Raw genomic sequence first — 22,439 nt, 5'->3', positions numbered from 1 at the left:
AATCTCACGGCTAACGTTATTTAAAAATTCATAATAATAACTAATTTTAATAGTCTTAAAATTATTTTAAAAATAAAAAAAAATATTTATTTTGCTCAAAATAAATTTAACCTAATAATTTAATAAAACTTTATATAATATAGTTTAAAGTGGACTGGATTTCTAGATCTAGGTCATGCAATTAGATCTAGGATACTTTCAGTCAAGGTAACTCAATTTGCATTTCCGGTAAAAGCAAGATCTGATTCAAGCAGACGAATAAAAACAGAGACATTCAGAATTTCAGTTATTTCAGAATGAAGCTAGGGTTTTTAGTTCACTTTTCTTGGATTATTTGATTTTCATCGTTCAAATAATTTTCAATGGCAGCCACTGAAGAGGTAATTAGATTTTATAGACTAGATCTAGATTAGAAAAATCTTGATTTTCACTCAACTTACTCTTACTCAGAGTCAGACTCAGTCTCTCTCACCCCCACTACCCCCAGGGCCCAGGCCCCACTCTGTCCCACTACTCTCACTCTCAGCAACTACTGAACTAGTGTCTAGTCTGACACTCACTGACTCAGTCTCAGACTGTCAGTAGACTAGTCTAGTGTCAGTTTCACTACAGTACTACTACTGTACTGTACTACACTCAATAACGCTGTCTGTAGGCTAGTTGGTAAGTAGTGTCAGTCACTGAACTCAGTCTCAACTCACTCAATATCAATAATTTGAATAATAATTGTCAATATCAATCATAATCAATGTCACTTAAGAAGTTATGTTATAACGTCTTCATTGACTAAGAGTCAAAGAGTACTTACTTAACTAATAACTTACCAGTCATTGTAGTAATCAATTATTCAATCCATCATTGGGCGCGACATGGCCTTAATTGTGCCGATGTTCCAAAATACAAATACAAATTAATTGATCATGTTTGAATATAACCAAGTAAAATTACATAGAATAATCTAGATCTACCTAGTTTTTAAAAATTGAAATATTTTTTACTAAGAGATGTCATTCAATCTTATGAGAACGAAGAAGAAGAATTCAATCTTATGAGACATGAGAGGTGTCTGTAACAATATTGACTAAAAAATTTTTGAAGAAGCCATTTAAAAAATGTCTACTCTAACATAATTCTTCTCCCTGTACTGTCATACGTTGTTATGTAAACAGCTTTTGTATGATAAAACAAAAGTCTGTGAAAAGATGGATTACATTACAACATGAACATGATATTATGACGATCAAGCCTATTACAAATGTGCACTATATGTCCCTTGAATGTCTCTCATATAGTAGTATTGCTTGCTTTATTTAACTTAATTTGACCTGCAACTTTTTTTTTACTAGGATAAATTGCAAAAAAAAAAAAAAACACCTCTTCATTGTTGGCAACCTTTTTTGGCATGCACTCTTCTTACTATGAGAAAAAAATGTAGATGCCAGGAGAATGAACTTCTGAAGCTCAGAACTCTGAAAAATGATTTACTCCAGTGATCTTTATCATGTGGATAATGTATAAAGAATTTTAAAGCTTATTTGAGGTACTGGCCCCAGAATGCAACTCTTCAAAGATACACTCTGTATAACTGCTTTATCTGGAAATGTCTTCGAAGTTATCTCAGATATAGGAGGTTCTTTTGAGAATAAATTTAAAATTGAGGGGGGGGGGAGAATTAAAAATTTAGTTAGTTGATAATTTTGAACTCTTCAAATCTTGTCGCCTTGATAGTGTATTACTTTGCTTTAAAAAAATAAAAAAGTTGTGTTTTGCTATAGTACTGACCTTGAAATTTAGAGTAAAATAAAAATCTTCTTATATCCTTAACATTTAACCTTTCTGCAGCTCTAGAAGCTCCATAGTAGCTAAATAAATCACCAAGTGTACAATTAACAATATATTTAATGTGTGTGTTTATTTCAGCCTGAAATCATTGAATCACTACTTAAGGATGCAGAGAATAAACCAGTGCCCATCAGGCTAATGTTATACCCAGATGCATTACTGATACAAAAACAAGAATGGATAAGTGTTCAATTGGATGAAGAAGATGAAGTGTTTCTTAATATGGTAAGCAACATCAAATATTTGTTTTTAAATTTTTCCAAGATTTTTTTTATTTATTTTAATTGCCTGTTGGTAAATTCTGTACCTTAATGTTGATTGCAAGATAACATAAAGGGTGTAAGTTTGCATCTATGCATTAGGCCTAAATTCATTTTAATCAACAAAAACTATGCAGGCCTGCAATAATTAGTGACTGCAATAGAAGCTCACACAAGTGTATATTTTTTGCATTAATGAGGCCATTGAATAAATAAAAAAATAGCTTTGCATGGCACAAAACTGGAGAAACTAGATATTCTGCATTTCAGACCAAAGTCTGTTCTAAAAACAAGTTTTTTTTTGTTTTTTTTTTCATTTGTTTGTACTGCAACAATGGCTGCTACCTGATGTCGGACATAAAAAATAAGGAAATTTATTACTATTTATTGATTTGATAAATTAGGAAATTTATCACTATTTATTGATTTGATATAAAAAAAAATACCTTTAAAATCTATTAAAAATGTGAACTTTTGCTTTTCTGAATAATATGTATGCATGTATATATATATATACACATATATATTTGGTTTACACTTAAATTGAACGGTTCTTTTAATTAGTTGTTGTATGATACTTTGACAGGTCAGAGAGGTGGAAATAAAAAGAGAGCCAGGGGCTGGCTTTGGTCTTTGTGTGAAAGGTGGAGCTGAGCACCGCCTGCCAGTACTTATCTCTAGGATAATAAAAAATGAAGCTGCTGAAAGATGTGGTCAGTTGCTTGTAGGGGATGCAATACTGCGGGTAAATAATGTTCAGTACCATGTTAATATTGAGGTTGAAACAGTATTTTGTTATACATTATTTAGTGTATGATAATTTACTATTTGAAACATAATCAGGTGAATGGTGTAAATGTGGAAAGCTGTACACATGATGAAGTTGTTTCCATGCTGAAAGAAGTCAAAGAAGATTCTGTCTCCCTATCTGTGAGACATTTTCGACCTGCTTCTTATTTTCTAAATAAAGGTAAATTGAACACTTGCATTTATTTAAGTGGGAGTATTTGAAAGGTAGAGCACTTTGATACTGGTCTGGCCCATCCAGTTTTAGTGGTATCAGACATGGGTTATGGAAAGTAAAGGCTCTTTGTCATTGTGGCTGTTCACTTGATTCCTTAGTATAACAGAACCTAGATAGCTTTGTCCCCTTAAAATATAAATTCTTTGCTGTATAAAAGATTTTAAAATTCTATACAATATTTTTTTATCATTAAATGTACAATTTTCAAATTTGCCAAATAAGACGTAATGTAAAATAATCAATTAACAATGTATTATGTCAATAGCCTAGTTTGTGATTTTTAATTCATGTTTTTGTGTAGTAGAAATAATTTTAGAATCTTAGTGTTTTTGTCATTCATTGTCAACAAAAGCAGATAGTTTGTTAAATAACCAAGCAATGCACACAGAAATACTCCTAGCTCTATTTCATATATACTTAAGCTGTACAGACATGAATGTTTATTATCATTTCATTCTACTTCCCAGGCAATGAGACAAGAGATGGACCACATTTTGCAAAGCAGGTAAATTATCAGATTTGAGTTCTTCAGTAAAACTTGTAGGCATCCACTAATTCAACAACAAAGAATTTTAGTTTATATATATATTAAAACAAATCAGCCTTTAGTGTCTTCCAGATGTACTTATTGAAATAGTGGTTAAGAACTGATGCTAGTACTTTGAAAAAAAAAACCTGTTTCAAATGTTGTTGAACAATACATTGCAGGAAAGTTCACAACTGGCAAGTCTACCAAGGCTTGAAAAAGAATGGATGACAGCTCTTACCATACCTCTTCTATATGCCAGAGTGTCCAGGTACATTTATGGAACTGATAAACTCCGGTATGTTGCTTCTTGAAATTAAAATTTGGATATTCACTTAATTATAAAACCCTACTGTTGAGCTTGTATTTTCTTTTGTTCAAACCTAAAGGTTACCTTGTATGTTTTGCTTCCTTCTCATTTTCAACATTCTTTTTCTCAAAAGTTACTTCAAGATGATGTTAATCAAATATTTCTAAGGTTTGTTTTGGCTTGGAACCAAACAACGTATTAGAAAAAAAAATTGCTTTGTTTCCATTAATAAATCTGATTTCATGAAATCTTCTTTTCTAGAGAAGACTCGTTTGATATTGTTGGTGTAGATGGCTCCAAGTCAGGACCTATGTATTTCACAGAGAAGACCACCATGCTTACATGGTATCATAAGATCTCAGCCAAAACACAGAGTCTTCTTTCACAAATGGTAAAGCTCATTACTTTTACAACATTCTTATCATTTTTTTCTTTATTTAAATTAATTGCTAAAACTAGCTTTTAAGATAATTGCGCTTACAAAATGAGTTACATTTGCTCAGACCTGCCTACCGTTACACAAAATGCGTATTCGTTACGCAAAATCTCCCATAAATGACCGTCAGTACGCAAATACGCATTTAACCCGTCGCGTTACGCATTTCGTATCCTTTCCCCCCCTCTCTCTTGACTAGCTTACGAGCGGTCACGGTGGTCACGCTAAGCCGTCCTGTTGGGTTGGGGGGGGGGGACAGAAAAGGTGAGGGAACACATTGTGTCCAGATCTATACGTTAATTGGTTCTTAAAAGCAATTAGATTTAGTCTAGAAATGAAGAATGCGAGAGTGAGAGAGTGGCGGGTTGGTACCGTCAGTTAGCTGATACACCAACGTGACTTTTTTTTTTTTTTTTTGTAAGTTCATTAGTAGAAATTAATTATGTTGAATCCCTGATTCCTGTATTCATTTGTATAGAAAAAAATATCGAAGTGCTATCGATTCAAAACACATTGAGTGACATTGTAGATATCTAGTCTAGATCTAGATCTGGATTCTAGATAACTTGTTATCAATGTTATAGAGGAATAGATCTAGCTAGAGTCTAGCTAGTCATTACGTTATGTCATGATTCTCTACATTACTCTACAATCTAGATCAGTGGTTCCCAAACTTTTTTGTCTCGTAGACCCCTTGCCATATTTTCTGGTTTTCCGTAGACCCCCCCTACTTAAGTTATATTGAATTTTTGAAAGTTCATCAATTTCAAATTACACATTTTGTGTAACATAATTTCTAACCAGTGATACGAGGAGTGAAAAAGTAATTTAAAACTACATTTTAAGTTGAATTAGTTTTTTTTTTTATAAATTTATTAACAAAATTTAAACCCATTATATAACAGTTAACACGTATAGCATACAATCACTAAACACATTGAAAACTTTTTATTGTTAAAGGTTTGCAAGCTCACCATCCGTTGCTACGGAGATAATTTTTCATATAGGGATTTGTTGTTTTATGAAGTAGTTCTTCAAAACATTAAATATTAATGTGCCTTAAGTATCATAGTAAAAGTTTTCACAAAGAGCAGTTTTTTCGTTGATTTCTTGAGCCATAATAATTTGAATAAAAAAATACATCATTACCAGACAAGGTTGACTTATAGAGAAATATGATATTTGCAGAAATATGTCGTTTGCAAAGACTTACATAAGAAGAAAGAAATATTTACTATATTCCAACAGAGTTCAAGAATTTAGTGAACTCTTCTGCAAATCCATTGTCCTAACAACCAATGGGTCAGAGTTTGCATTGATGGTTCTCAGCCTCCACAAACGGAGGAGCTGGAATACTCATTGAATGGCCCAATGGAGAAAAAATAATTAAAAAGATAAGTTCATTGTAATCATGGAGCTTTTTGACAACCACAGAGTAGAAATAGGAGCACTGGAGCTAACAGCTACCATGCTAGCGAATCAGCCAAGTTCACCAAAAAGTTAAATTTTTTTACAAAAAAAAAATAGTCATTCAAAGCTTGACAAGCTCTGATGCCTCCTAAATAAAATAACTCATGATGCCTGGACTGACGTTCGGTGGTCACTTTGCCTGCTCACGTCTCCCGTCCGGGAGGTTTGGGCTAGGATGTAATTATCCACATAATCTGAAGGAACATCCAAAAGATTGTGTACAAAACATATTGTGTGACTTTGTAAAGCTCAACAACAACAAGAACACTGTTCTCCATTGTTAAAACAGAAGGAAATAGAAGGCTGACACACTTGCCAAATGTGAGAAAACAAATACACACTTGAACATCGCACTCTATCAAGAAGAAATGAAGAAACTAATAGTGAATTGTAAAAACGAGAAATGGACAAGCTCTTATTCGATATACAAGAAAGATGACACCTATTATAAACTATCCCGATAGAACCACCTAAATTGTTCACATCAAAACCGTACACCTCATAATGAGAAAACATATGTTCTGAAAGCTCAAAATTGGGACCATTGAAATTTGCCCTTTTGGAGTGTCACCAGAGAATGTCGACCATGTCTTCAAAATTGCATTAAAGAGGCCCAAAACAAGACACCGGCCATAAAAAACAAACATGAAATTCTTTTAATGATATAAGTCTGTGTAAGCGTTTTTACTATTTTTTTCAACGGCTGGTAAAATCAATAATTTACATTTCGTGTGAGGTTTTCAGTATTTTACTATAAGTAAAGAGATATAGTAAAACGTTCAATAATCATCTTCTTCTCACTGTCAGGTCAAAGAGAGATTTTGTGGGTGTATTCTGAACTTTATCTTTGAGTGTTTGAAAGTTTTGCAAACCATTATCTTTTTATCAGGGTGGCATCATCTCAAATGATCCTCCAGCATAATTGGTTTCATAGCATCATAAAAAATGGGACTTTAACACTCGCTTGTTTGACAAGGAAGTTATGAAGTTCAATTTCAAATACTTAATGCTGTACAGTCTACATTTCTTTTTGTCAAAGTTATAACTAGACAAAACTACACAATCTAAATAGTTATAAAATTAAAAAAAAAAATTTTTATTCAATCAGCAGGATAACAATTTTAAGGATTTCCTAAGGTACAAATCATAAATGTGTGTATGAAAAAATTACAATTGTCAAAATTAACGTCACGACATGCTGAATTGAGATTCTTTATCGTAGACCCCCGTGCACATCTCATAGACCCCCAATTCCCTTTTTAACTTTCGTAGACCCCTTGGAAGTCTTCGTAGACCCCTGGGGGTCTATATAGACCACTTTGGGAATCACTGATCTAGATCCAATTTAGTTGTAGTATGATTTAGATTGACTAGATCTAGAATTCTAGATCGATAGATGTACATCTACTACCATCTAGTCTAGATCTAGACTAGATTCTTAGTCTTAGTATAGAATAGATCAAGGATGAAGGTAGGCCTACGAAAGTTTGGAGTAGACCTACGTTTGTAGCAGATTCACGGCATCGGTAACACTCTTGAGCCCAGATCTAGAGTAGATTATATTCATTATATAGACATAGATCTAGTCTAGATATCATCTCTATTGTCGTATTGATCTAGATTTAGATTGTAGATCTAATCATGACATCTAGATCTAATATTTTATATATATATAGGCTATATATATATTGTGGACAAAATTGTGGATCGTGTAAGTGTTACGCATTCTGGTGCCAAAGTACGCATTTTGACCATCAGCGTTACGCATTTTGACTTTTTTTGGTAGGCAGGTCTGCATTTGGTCCTTCTTAAATGCAATATCTTAAAGCCCAAATTTCATGGTAGATATGCTTGATGTGGGGAGGGTTATAACACATGATCTATTGTGAAATGCAATGAAAAGTAAGTAAAGTACCCCTTCAGTACCTTTCAGACGTTGCGATCTATGAGGCAAATGATGTAAAGGTCATATTTTTCTGTGGCTCATGGTTATTGAGGGTGTCATGTGGCCAGCACAACAACCAACCACATTTACTTTTTTCCCAACTAATGTCAGGTACCAATTAGAGGACAGAGGTACCCTAAAAATCCAGAAATTAAAAATCCCATTCTTCAGCAGGATTAGACTCCTGGGGCCCCTCAGTATGGCAGCCAAGCGCTTTACCACTCTTCCATCATGCCATTGTGATAAGCAATACTAATTTTAACTAAATAAACTATGGGATGGAGTTGTTAGAATCCAAATGCAAAGAAAAACAGCAGAGATGTCTATTGATATCCCTAGTAGTGCCCTCTACAAGAAATGTAAAAAAAAAAGTGTTCACTCAGGAACAAATAAGCTCATAAAGTTACGTTAATTTTTCCCTATTAAATGAGGGACACTCAAATTTATTTAAATTTATTGGTTGTCATACATATTCCAAGTTAAAAATGAAATATGGATGTCTATAATCTCATCATCTTTATTTCTATACTAACATGGTTCTTTTTTTATTTTTACTTTTAGATTCAAATGACCAATCAGCTGATGGTGAAAGAAGACCATGTAATAATAATACATTAATATATAGACAGTTTTTATTTAGATTTGGAAATAAAAAACATTTTTAAATAAATAATCTAGGGAACTACATGTACTTTCTTAAGTTTTAAAGTTACAGCCAATTCTATTAAATATTGAATGCTATACCCACATAATCTTTCAGATATTGTTGATGTGCTGGACATATGAAAGGACTTCTAATGACCAGAACTGGAGATCATGGAAAGAAAAATTTTTGGCACTAAAAGCTGCTGATATTTATTTGTTTGATGTTCCACCGGTTAGTCACTCGCATTAGATTTATTGGCAAGATTATTTATGATCTCTTCTTCAACCATTTTTTTTTTTTATTTCTGTGATAATCATTGAGCTATTTTAGCTTTAGACCTGACTTTATACCTATTATTCTGAATTAATTACATTTGTAACATTGGGTTCTGTCAACAACTTTATTAACAACCCTTTAATGGTTGTATTATATTGTTGTGAAAAGAAAAGTAAAAAAAAAAATATCTTCATATCTTTTATGTTTTGTTGACAGATGCACTCTAGTGATTGGTCAAAATGTGAAATGAAATTCAAAGTGTATGAATGTATGCTGAAACTGCTGAAGGTTAGACCCCAGAATTTGTAGAACTATACTTCACTTGAACTCTAAATGTCATTTACTCTTTTCATAGTGTTTGATGAATGTTTTTTTTTTTTTAAATAATTACTAAATTCGAGACTTTTATAATTCACAATCGAAGAGTTAAAGACTTTTGGATCAAGTGGAGTAAGTTTTTACTAAACCTAGTTGATGAAAATCATTAGTTGGCATGTGTAATGCTTTGTTGCCTTACTACCCCACAGAAGTAGAGTTTGTTGGTTACATAAGCAGGCTTCAATTGATAATTTTTGTTTAGGCAAATTTCATTATAATATTTATGAAATTCTGTACAATAAACTAAAAAATACATATAGCATACTAAATTGATCTCAAGAGTATTGTACTCCAGATAAAAGTAATGATGTATTTAATGTAGGGCTGATAAAAAAACATTATGTGGGCTCAAGGCACTTTGATAACATAACAGAAATAAACACTAGAGCTAAAATGCCAAATAATCTAAAAAGTTATGAACAAATAGGTCTTAATGTTCTTCATGAATGCTGTTTTGCCTGAGCTCACTGGGGAGCGAGTACTAAACATTTGGTACATGGACTGAAAAAGCCCTCAAATAGTAACTTTTGAGAGAGACATGGCACAACTAGAAGCATGAGTTCATGGATCACAGGGCTCTCTGATGGACATAAGGAGTGATATACAAACTAAAGTGGCAATAGTGTCAGCTAATCTTTTTTAAAAAGAACATTTTTTTAGTCAGGGAATGTTGTTTGACATTAACATTTTTTACTCAAAGATGCTATGTTAATAGTGGATGTTGAACTTCTATTTTCAAGTGTAATAAGTTTATCTGAAGGAAAAATTGTTAAGTAACTTATACCTTTCTTCTCATCTTGCTTTTCAAATATTTCCCCTTTTGGTCAAAATTAGGATAATGAACTGCCTGATGGGCGCCAGCATTGTTGTTCAATTCTGACAGGAGCAAGAGATGCTATATGTCTAAATATAGATAGCCGGACAGAGTTGCTGATTCTTGAGAAAGCTTGGTACCGCTCTAGTAATTTAGCAGTCAAAAGATTACAGGTATATTTCTCTTTTCTTTTTTTCTGTTCAAAAGCAGCTGGCAACAAAAACATTTTTGTGTCAGGATTTATTAACTCATTGACTGCTGTGTTTTTTTTTTTCCAAAAAAAAATGCTACTTTTTAAAAAAAAAAAAGAAAATGTTCCAAACATGGCTAAAACAAAAATTTATTGTTTAAGTACCAATGATGCTATAGTAATATATTTGGTATCAAAGTAAAGGTAAATGAATGGAGAATGTGAAAATGTAAACATCTTTCTATTTAAATATAAGATACAAATTATAATCTAAACTTCAGAACTTTTGAGACCTAAATTTAGATTTTGTTCTTTGCATTACTGTTGAAACAGCATATTTAGACTATTTACAGCATTTTCAAAAAGAAATGTGATAAAACAGTCAATAAAAGATGATGAATCATTGATTATATTACTATTTTTACCTGTTTTTTTAGTCAGAAAAAAAAGTGAAAATTATTGCGCTTTTCATTACTACCAATAACAATAGACACTAGTACTAAATCTATAAACCAAATGCACTCAAATATTATGTACATTTGAATCAATGGGATATAGATCTAGATTTGTCTTCTTTTTATTTGCCTAGAATATCTTTCATTCTAATACTAGACCAGTGCAAGACATAGGCTAGCGAGAGATCAAAGCATAAATCTCTAACTAGATGAAGGACAATAAAATCCTAATTTATTTTACCTAAGATTTAGACATCTAATAGATCATTATTACTGTTCCTTTGTGATAAATTATGGATTTAGAATAGTTTTATATTTTACTTTTATTTAGTAGTAAACCTTTTGGAGTGCAACTTGAACCAGTATAGTGATGGTGATGATTTTTACCAAAAAACAATACTAAAAAAAATTGCTAGAAAATATACCAAGAAAAGGCCCAGCATGGTGAATGAATATTGGCTTTAGATCTGCCTTTTCTGTTGTTTTCATTTATCTTATGCTTAGATCTATAGGAATCTACAAAGGTGTAAAGATAAAAGCAAAGATCTAGTCAACCTTGATCTACATTCAAGACCTAGCCCTAGTCTAAGGCTAAGGCCTAAGCATAAGGCAATACTAGATCTAAATGCTAATAATGTCCAAGTCTGCTTCATCCTATGCTAAATCTTGATCAAGATCTTCATTATTACAATTCATAGAAGTATAAATAAAACAATGATAAAGCTTCTTCAGTAGTAAACATTGTGGGTGTGTCTTGGACTAGCGTAGTCATGGCGACATTTTTTTACATTGTAAAAAAAGTAATAAATAAATGTCTAAATAAAGCCAAAAGCTTCTAATTTCTATGTAAACAAAGGACGAAGAACTCTTTTATAAAGTAAAAATAGTTCCACTGTTGCTAGTTAAAAATTTTAATTTAAAAATGCAACGAAACAAAGGTAGGGTAAGAACGTCTATCCCGGGATAGACGTTCCGTGCGTTTAGGGGCAGACAGACCGTCTATGGGATAGACGCTCCGCACTCATTGAGTTAATTGAGATGGGTCAGATAAACATTTTACTATTTTATTTTTTTTAATTCCCATGTCATTTTAATATTGACATCAATTATTATCTGAAAACTATTGTGAAATTCCTACTTTAAAGTATTATTTTTTTGTTGAAAAGACACTAAATTAGGCTCCTCATGGGTATCTTCCTTTGTCACTTTGTGATATTTTTCATTGCTTTAATTTGTTACAATGGAGTTTCATAAATTGGTAAATCCCTCAAATTTGTTTTTAAGATCTTTAAAAGGGAAATTTTTTTAGTTGGAGGCTTTTATTTACCTTGATATTTATTGATAAATAAAAAAGTAAATTATGAATACAGTTATTCTACCTTAATGTTGACTTTGTAAATGATGACAGCACAATGATTATTACAAAAAAATCTATTTACAGAGTAAGACATTTGGTTGCACCTGGCAAGATCATCTATCTGGTTTAATTTTAGACATGGACCAAGGTTTCTCTCTCTATGATCATCAAACAAAGGTATTAAAGTACTTATTATCTAAATTGTTAATTACTAATATTGACTGCTTCAGAGCTAATAAAGATCTTGTGGGGCTCATCTATAAAATGTCTTTGTGTTGGCCGGAATAGATTTTCATTATAATTACCCTTATATTGTTATAATTTTTTTTTTATTATCATCTTTGTAAATATGTTTTGTATGTCCTTAGAGCATCTTGTGGAGTTACAGGTTTGCTCAGTTAAAAAGTTCCTCAGATGATGGAGTTTCAAAACTGACTCTCAACTTTCTTAGTGACAACACAAAACAGTTGGAAACACATGTAAATATAGTCAACACTGTTGATTTTTTTTGTCCTTATCAATAGATTTCAAACAATGTTTTTTATTTCCCTCGTTAACATCCATAGTAAAACTAGTGAGCTGATAATCATAACATGTAAAGCTTCTTTGCAGTTAAATACATCTTTAAACTATATTTGTTTTGCATATTTTAACATGTTTCACTGATAGCATACACAAAACAATTCAGTATTCTTAAAACATTACTATAATTCAACAAAAGCATTTAAATTTAAAACAAAATTTCACTGGCTTTTCTACATTTGCCTCTTTTGCATCTTTATTGTCTGTAAAGTGCCCCTACGACTCTCCATTTTACTTCCTATTGTAGCCTTATCAATTCCTTCTTTTGGTACAATGTGTTCACTGGTCTTATATTTCGTCAAAGCCTTTTCCCTTTCATCCACCTAAGGAGATTACATTTAATGTCAGCTCACTAACTCAGCTTAAAATAAAAATTAAAAAAATCAACTTTTAACATATATAATATGACTTATCATAACAAAACAATATCATTAAAACTAAGAAGGTGGTGCACAAATGTGCTGACACGGGGAACTTACTATCATTCTGTTGATGTCTTTTGCATCAATAAAACAGGCCTGCTACAAGACATCGTACTGAATATAAAGATGTTCAAGCCCATTAAAAACATGCATGTCTTCAGTGTCATCCATCCCACCCCTTCTTAATTATTTTAATTTGACCTGTGCTCTTCTTACTCTGAGAAATAGTACATTTTAGATGCCAGGATATAATGAATTTTGGATTGAAGGAAAATGTTTTGTGTTAGGCCTTGTAAAGAGCTTGCTAAGCGAAGCATAATTTTTTTTTTGGTCAGTAAAGGCGCCTCTAGTAAAAGTTTGAGAAAACACTTAATTACTACTGTCATCTTTGTTATTACCCCATCAACATTTAACCTAATTGGCCAAAATAAATAATTCGAATTGATAGTTATGATTCCTGTTAAAGTGTTGCTGCATAAAATCAATGTAGTAACTTTACCACTTAATTATTTTTTGCAACACAAGTAAAACAATATAAAAAATTGTTGTAATGTAAGATTATAAATTAAAAAAAAATGTGTTTTAGTTAATTAGTGACACATGTTAATTATTATTATTATTTTTCTAATTTATCTAAGGTTATCAGCTGCAGTGACCTTCAGACTTTGATCTACTGTATTCATTCATTTCTCTCAGCCAAACTATCTACAGTTGATCCAACATTTTTAGGAAACCATTAAACAATATACGCATAATTCATTGTTGATCATGTGCTCTATGGAAACATTGTGGAATGCTAGTGAAATAATGTGACTATGAAAAAAATAATGTGTTAAGACAGTAATGAAGTAGATAAGCAAGTGACATTTATCTGTTGGCTGTTCTGTTGATCACTTTAATTTAGATTATCAAGATAAGATCTTTACATCTTATATGGTGTTTAATTACAACTGTTTTTTTTTTCTATATCACATCTAGTTATTTGTGCTAGGGAAATTAAGCCATAGTTATTCAGTTTGACTAAATTAAACTGTAATACATTATTAAATTTAAATGGTCAAAATATATGTTCATATTATGGCATTAGTTTTGTGCTGCTATATTACATGTACAAATGAAATTTAACCTTTGAAAAATGGCATAGTTTAGGGTCTAGTCATATCAAGTTTCAATTATTTCTTTTTGTATATGTTATAGGACTTGAGGCATTATGCTACTATACTTGAATATGTTGTTGATTTGTGTCCATGTTTGCTAGTTATTCTGATCTAAAAGCTTATAGAATAGAAGTGTTTATTTTTATTTTGTACTTCTGAAGCTGAAATCATGTTTGCTGTGATCCTAGAAACATAATTATACTGTGATTAGATTCTAACAAACTGTGACACTAATTGGTTGTAACTAAAACTGATTTATAAGTAGTGTTTTTTTTTTTTGTTTTTTTTTGTCGTCCTATAATTATGTAAAAAAAAAAAATCACAACACTAAGAAATGAGTGGAGAAAGTGATATAATGTCTGTTGTTATATAGGGTATTATGTCATTGTGTTTAGATCCTTTACAATTGTGTTTGCTTTTGTTTTTTTAATCATAAAATTTCAAGATTTATCTGAGCTAGTTAGACTCAAAGATATCTTAATATTTCCAAGTGAAATTTAATTCCTGGGTTCACTTCACCATGTTCCCATGCAGTTCAGAAAGGTTGATATGAGCTGGGGTAACTTATGTCATACTTTATTTTGGTGCTTTTAAAATTCAAGGTATATTTTTAATTACAAGCTTTTAAAAACCAACCAAATTTCCAATGCTGATGTCCAGCAGGATCACTTCAAAACAATAAAATGTTGGAATTAATTAAGTTGTGTTTGAAATGTGACTAGGTTGAAATGAACATTTTAATTATAAGGTAACATCACTTTGATTATTAGAAGCTAACATGTATGATGTTGGTTCCCATTATGGTTGTTTAGTCACACCCAGAACTTGCAGATCTAGAATATTGCAAGTTTTTGTAGCCATTACAAACAATATTAAATAGTTTCAATACTAATGTGCAATAATATTAACCAGTTTTTTTTTTTTTTTTTTTTTTTTTTTTTTTTTTTTTTTTACATACTGGCTTGTAACAATTTTTATGAATCAAAAAAACTTGCCATCTACTACAATTTATATAACTACTATTTACCAGTGCAATCAAATTAATTGGGCATGTAGAGGAAAGAAGTCAATTTTCTTTCAGGTACAAACCTTTTTTTCATTGGAAGAACTTTTAGAATAATCTTGCAGTGCATAAATTGAATGTTCCTGTGTAACTGAGTGTGAAAGCCTGATGCCTGTTTCATTGACTTTGTGGAAGTGCTTCAACTGTGATATGTTGTATAGAACTTGGGACTTGCAGATGTTTGTTATCCCCAACCTGCACATCTTGTCTTAAGAATGAGGCTATTCAATTCACTGTTTTATTTCTTGCTTTGCTTCAGATGTTATTTATTCATCCAAAATGTGTTGTTCATTTCTTTTTGCTATGCATTTAATTGTCTCTTTTTTGCAATGGCATTTATTTTGTACAGAGGTTTTCATTAATACAAAGCTATTTCCTCTTTTTATTCTTGCCCAAGAGAGGAGTTACTTACCTCATTCTTGTGTACTGTATTTGTTCACTGCAAGCATACTCTCTTATGTTGTAAATCACAAAGTTTCTCAGCATGGTTTGTGGTCTCATCTATTTTTCTTTGCAGTTTGACCCTTTTTTTTCTTGATCATTTCCCGAGGACATATCTACTTTGTGAGATTTATTTATTTTTTTCTCTAAAAGCATTTCATTAGATGAGGTAAGCAATCTGAACAAAACATAAAATGAGAATCAACTATTTGTATTGATCTTAATGGTGGTATCTCTTTGTTGAATCTTAGAATTTGAATGTCTGAGCCATGGCATAGTCATAATGGTTTCTATCATAAAGTCACGACTGTCACACTTTTCCCCAAGACAATTATGCATTTTTTTCAAACTGCACCATAATTGAAACATGTGGTTGACCTTTGAATCATGTTCTCAAGCTAGTTGTTTATGATGTACCTAGCTTACAAATAATTAGTTATATAATATATATATATATATATATATTTGAATGTAGTTTCTAACATATGCAACTGATTCAACACTCAGTGAACATGATTACAATGCTGTCTTAGCTATTTGCAAATACCACTGAGCTAGTAAATAGTAATTCATTCAGTAATCTTCATAGTTCTATCTGTAGCTCTGATTTATTTTATACTACAAACACTGCACTGCCTCTGTGTTATATTTTTGGTGCTTGCTTTTTTTGTTTTTTAGTGAAAAGAAAAAAATGTAAGTTATTTTTGCCTTATTCACAGTGAAAAGCAGTCTAGAAGAAGTATTTTTATTCAAAAATTGGTTGCACATTGATTTGAAAAGCTGGATAAGCTAATCAGGATATAAATTTTCATATTTGTATTCATAAACTTCTTGATAGGTAGGAGAGAAGATACCTTTTAAAATTGATAGGTATTGCTATAATAAATGTACTTTAAACCTTGTCATATATGTCTTATGTATTTTTTTAGTTTTTTTATTGGTTTGTTTCTTTTAGCCCACTTGAATGTTATGACATGATCTATTGTATGTCTTCCATTGCTTGGCAGATGCTTTATAGTGCTGCTTCTGTGCCCCCCCCCCCCCCCCCTCAATGTGTCCCAGCATGTTATTCAACAAGCTCCTACTGAAGGATCAAATTACAGTCCTATTCTCATGTTGCTCTGTTTCACCTGCTTGCTGTGTCCTACAGTCTTCCAAATTTAGGCACTTTTAGTTTGCAGCTGCTTGTCTTAGATCTTGTAGTTTGTTTTAAGTCACACAACTCATCTCTTTACCCTTTCATGTCCAAATTATTTGATCTGGTGACCGACACATACACAAGTTTAAATCATGTTCCATTTTTTTTTTTTTTTGCTTAAACAATTTTAATTTTCAAATGCTTTTTTTTTTATACTTCAACTAATTTGATATATACAAAAAGAGCTTCTTAAAATAAATAAATGTAGTCATTCTTTTTTTTTTTTATGGAACCAACTAACATTCATATTCTAGTTTATTTGAGTTCCAGTTGTAATTTTTTTATAATATGAGAATAACTTTCAATATGTCTGTATGGTCATTTTCTTTTGACTTGTCCTAATTATGTTAAACTTTACCCACCTATTTTTTCTAGCTTTTGAAATTGTATTTATTGATGCATATGGGATCTGCACAATGTATATATCGTGTAGTTATCAACATATTTGTGTAAACATCTGTTTAAATACATTTTTGGTGTACATGCCCCTCACCAATGTTTTTTTTCCTTCAGTATATCTTACATTGTTCAGGATTGAACTCTACATTTAATGGTTGATTGGCAAGAACAAATCATTTCATTTTTTTGTTTGAAAGTGGTGGCTTCTCTTCTATCATCAAAGTGACATATTTTGAAACAAAAATTTTAGATTAAAAAACAATGTAAGAATACATATTGATTGTGTAATTCTAAAAGAAAAGAAATGCATACAAGTCTAATTGTTCAAGTGGATGTGGCTTCCCTATTGTCTATGTCCCATCTTATATGTATAGCTCGTCCTTCGTGATCGAAGATGAGCACATTTCTCATATCCTATGAACTCGAAGATGACTGTAGTAAAGTCCAATCCTTGCTTAAAAAAAGCAGGCTGCATACCTGGCATTGGTAGGTTTGGTCAATTGCAGATAAGCCTGCTTCTTTTTTCAGCTCTTTCACACTGGCCACTCTCCTTGCTTTGTGTCTAGTGACTATGAGACTCACAGGGATTGAGAGCTAATGCATCCTAGCTGTGAATGTCAATATCACACTCCATGAAGGAGATCTTGAGGTTGTCTTTATAGCCCTTGTATTGACCTCCTTGAGAGCGTTTTCCTGCACACGGCTCCCTGTACAGAAGTCGTTTGGGAAGGTGATTGTCTGGCATGCTGATTACATGTCATGCCCATCAAAATTGGGACCTTTTTACTGTGGCATTGTTACTGTTTATGTTAGACAACTGTAGGATTTCAGTATCTGGTAAGTGGTCAGACCAGTGCACCTTATGAATTTTCCTTAGACAGCATAGGTGGAAGGAGTTCAGCTTTTTGATGTGGCTGGAATATAAGGTCCAGGAGTCTGATGCATATAAGAATGAAGGGAGCACTACAGCACTGTAGACATATCAGTTTTATGGATATACTGAGTCCTCTCTGTTGCCACACTTGTCCTTGAAGTCTCCCAAAAGCAGAAGTGGCACATGCAACACGGACGTGCCAGGTTGGCATTTACTGATATGGTGCTTCCAAGATACACAAACTTTTTAACTTTCTGGCCATCTATGAGAATATCTGGTTCTGTAACAGATTTATTTGGAGGAGGTTGGTGTAGCACTTCTGTCTTTTTTTACATTTATGGTGAGGCCAAAAGTTTTTGCAGACGTTGGCGAAGAGGGACATGCTCTTTTGATGGTCTTCTTTGAGGCATTTAGGGCACAGTCACTTGTGAAAAGTAGGTCTCTGATGCAGTCATATTTTACTTTGGTCCTTTCCTTAAGTCTTTGAGCATTGAATAAACTTGCATCATACCCTCTTACTAAATTATTATTAAATGTATTATTGAACACATTAAGAATAATTGTCACTATTTTTGTACTTCATTTCTCAACTCTGCCTATTCAGTTTAGAGAACTAGAACATTGTTTTGTAGCTTTTGAACTTCATCTTTAACTATTGTTGTTACCCTAGTAGTTATTTTTAGACTTCTTATTGAATATTGAAAGCTAACAAAAGAAAATTGTTAAAGTTTATAGGTTAGTTTTTTTGTTTTGTTTTAACTGTCATCTATTAGTTTATTCACAAGCATTATATCTAAGAATATTATGAAAAAAATAGGGGATTTGCATTATAGAGATGATCACATTAATCTGCTTGTTATTTAAATTTTGATTTTTAATATCCAGCTTACATTCTTTAGCAGTAAAAAAGAAAAATCTGTCTGTGCATTTTCCATCTCAGACAATCTTATACCTTTGCAACTTCTCATGTGACTAAAGATGTCATTCTTGGGATAGAACTGCAGCTGTAATCCAGGAGCTTTCCTTTATGCTTGTTCTCCATGTGGATCTATTAATTGCCTCTTGCTCCAAACTGTTGTGTTCATTTAGAAGAGCTCCTTGTCGCCCTTGCATACACCAGTATACCTTAAAAGTGGGCGACCTGCAACTCTTCTGCCTTCTATTAGATCACCATAAATAATTTCTTGTGGGAGTCTACCTTGTGGCATTCTGTGAACATGTCCAAGTCAGCCAAGGCATCTACTAGTGATAACAGCATGCATGTCCTGGCACCCTGCTCTTCAATGTAATTTCTCTTTGTTATTTTATCTTACCACCTTATTTCAAGAATCTGCCTTAAGCATCAGAGGTAGGAGATATTCTGCTTTTTTCCTATGTTTCACTACCATATAGCAGAGCTCCGATAGACTAAGACTTTGGTATTGGTAGTCAGCAAGGTATTGTCGCACACTCTTTTCTGTTGGGTAGTGACATGGTGCCCATTGCCTTTTCTATCCTGTTGTTGATGTCTAATCTAGTAGCACAACACTGATGAAGCCAAGTTTACAAAATAGTCAACAATTTCCAGCGGTTGGCCATTAATAGTTATGTGAGGTGCAGTGCTTGTGTTCTGAACTAGTATTTTGGTCTTGCTTTGACTAATATTTATTCCAAACTTCTGGCATTCAGCAGGCAATCTGTCAACCAGAGTCTGAAGCTTCATTGATGTCGTGATAAGGATATTGCAGTAGGCAGGAAAAGAGTGTACCAAACAGAGTAGGTGTAAGCACACATCCCTGTGTGACATCACTACTGACCTCGAAAGCTGATAGGGCTCCATGAAATTTCACTGTACCTTTTTGTTTTCTCATGAAAACATTGAATGAACTTAAGAGTTTGGGATGGTGTCCTATTTTTCTTAAGAATTCTAACTTGCCACTTCTGCTTACCATGTCAAAAGCTTTCGTCAAATCTCTGTTTGAATTTCTCCTGCAGCAGTCTTAGGATATCATATCTATATTGGATTTACCACTTCTGAATCAACATTGTGACTCAGAATAAACTCTAGAAATTATCACTTGCAGCCTGGACAGTGCCACTCTAAGAGAATATTTTGCCAACAATGTTGAGGAGAGAGATACCCCTATAATTGTTGCAATCACTGTGTTCTCGAAAAATAAGAGAAAGTGAATTAGAGACATGAGTAGACAAAGAAACATTTAAAAAAATGGAGAGATGTTGAAATAGACCAAACTGTCAAGGAGGCTCTAGTGAAAGATCACTGTTGCTGACTAACAATGACTTGCACTACAAAGTGGCAGTGCTTAGAATAGGAAGATTAAAAGTAAAAAAAAAATTATTATAGGCATTTAAAATGCATAGCTTATCAATACTTCATATTGTGTCCACTGGATACATCATAGACTCCATTAGAAACTCCCCATATTTTTAGAAACAAAAATGTGCATATGAATTGATCTATTTGAAAATGTTACAATGGTTATGCATTAAAATAAGAGAATGAAATAAACACCTTGAATACCATACAGTAGTTTGCATTATAATATAAAAAAAAGCCCTTTTTGTTTAAGGGATGTCCTAAGCCAGCCAGTATTTCATACAAAAACCCTTTAAGAAGTTTATAATCACAATTTTTTTTAACAGACTTATGTTTTATGAAGCACTTAATGCTTGTTGAGATTATAGAAGTGTTAATCTAGCTCTCTTACTCTTATTATGGTGCTTTCACTGTTTATCAATGTTTTGTAAAAACCTTTACATTTCTTTTACTTTTATAGATGGAAGTAGCAATCATTTAATAAAAAAAATAATTCATTTCTATTTTTTAAAGCATGGCTTTCCTTGTTTAAATTACTAGTAATATTTTTAAAAATATATTGTAAACATTTTAACTTTTGGAGAAAATGTCAGCTATCAACTTAGGCTTTTTTTTTTAAAAAAAAAAGACACTTAAGTAATATTGTCTGTTTTTGTTTGAATTCTTTGGTGTGCACTGTCCCAATGTTGTTTCCAATGCTTGTGATACTGTTATCATATTTACATGTTGCTTAGGTCTTGCTCTATGTACATTCAAATTTGTCTGTTCTTATCTCATGCTTTAGCAAAATGTGTATAGATAATCTGATACTTTACTATTGTAATACTAAAGTTACTTAATTCTCAACTTATGTAATACTAATTGTTTTTTAGGAAGGAAGAGGATACTCATATACTTTGCATTTGTTCATGTGTTTGAGATTTCCCCCCCCCCCCCCATCCTAATGTGCCAAGTATAGCTTACTGAAGGATATTGATAATCAATGATTAACTATTAGTCTGGCACTCCATGTATGTGCACTTTTCTTGCAGAAATCATTTTATATGCTTTTTCTAAAATGATCAAAGCAGTTGTTCTTTCAAAAATGTATGGTTATGTAAAGTACTTGTGTTATTGCTCAGATCAATGGTCATTTAGTATATATATATTTAGTAACTATATATATATTATGCTACAACACCACCAGAATAAATGAAATATTCCAATATTTGTACACTTTTTACCCTCAAAAGTGTATAGATGTAATCACTGTCATGGTTTATCATATTTATAGAAATTTTTTATGTCAAGGAAGTTTATGATGGACTCGTGTGTCTGACACCTCATTATACATCTTATTGATACAGTATTGTTTACACTTCACATTGTTTTACAGTGAAATTGCCTGTTTGTAGATCTAGTCCTTACTTAACTTACCTTTTTTTTTTATCATGTTTCATTAGTTATTCTTATATTTGCATTTGGCTTCTTTTGCCTCAGAAACTATGGATGCATCAATGATTTACTTGGTGTAGGTTAGTGTTTAATGTCATCAGATGCAATCTAATGTTCATGTTTTTTAGCTATTCAATTGAAATCCATTAACAGTAAAACACTAACATATTTTTTGTTAGGCGTAACTCTTGCTCCAATAAGGTTTGCTTTAATGTATGTTAGCTGTGGGTTAAAGTTCAAAGTAGAATGAGTAGGATCATGCTGTACATTGTAGCCTGGTATTATTCTTAGTGTTCAGCAATTTGTGCTATCAAATATAGGTTAGTGGAAATGGAGGCTTTTAGAAATGATGTTTTGAAAGTATTGTGTTATGTTACTTAGAAAAATATTGACAAACTGGCATAAAAATTAATTCTAATATTTGATATTGAAGTGTATCATGTGTAAATAAAGATTTTTTTTTTCAACTGTTTAAAATCTTGTTTTTTTCATTATGCTTATGGTTGTATACTGATTAAGCTTATGTGAAAAAACAGAAATAAAAACAAATATTAGCTGGGTCTGTAATATTATACACTATCTACACTACACTACTAACAACATTTATTTAAAAGTGTTGATGG

The 22,439-nt window shown here is 32.1% G+C and overlaps 1 protein-coding gene across 1 annotated transcript; it reads left to right on the top strand.

Moving 5' to 3' along the window:
* The first annotated feature begins 209 nt into the window (after window positions 1–209).
* Window positions 210–22,372, top strand: LOC106057682 (gamma-1-syntrophin-like). The gene is made up of 14 exons (XM_056016236.1): window positions 210–380; window positions 1,921–2,067; window positions 2,689–2,847; window positions 2,946–3,072; window positions 3,594–3,631; window positions 3,835–3,950; window positions 4,224–4,353; window positions 8,375–8,413; window positions 8,574–8,690; window positions 8,952–9,023; window positions 9,948–10,100; window positions 12,014–12,106; window positions 12,298–12,408; window positions 13,572–22,372. Exons 1-14 carry the CDS (start codon window positions 363–365, stop codon window positions 13,671–13,673), a joined length of 1,422 nt encoding a protein of 473 aa, XP_055872211.1. The 5' UTR covers window positions 210–362; the 3' UTR covers window positions 13,674–22,372.
* The last annotated feature ends 67 nt before the right edge of the window (window positions 22,373–22,439 follow it).

This window comes from Biomphalaria glabrata, chromosome 17 (genome assembly GCF_947242115.1).
Source record: "Biomphalaria glabrata chromosome 17, xgBioGlab47.1, whole genome shotgun sequence".
NCBI lineage: Eukaryota > Metazoa > Mollusca > Gastropoda > Planorbidae > Biomphalaria > Biomphalaria glabrata.
Note: the sequence above shows the minus strand (reverse complement) of the source record. Positions and strands in the feature narration are given on the sequence as shown.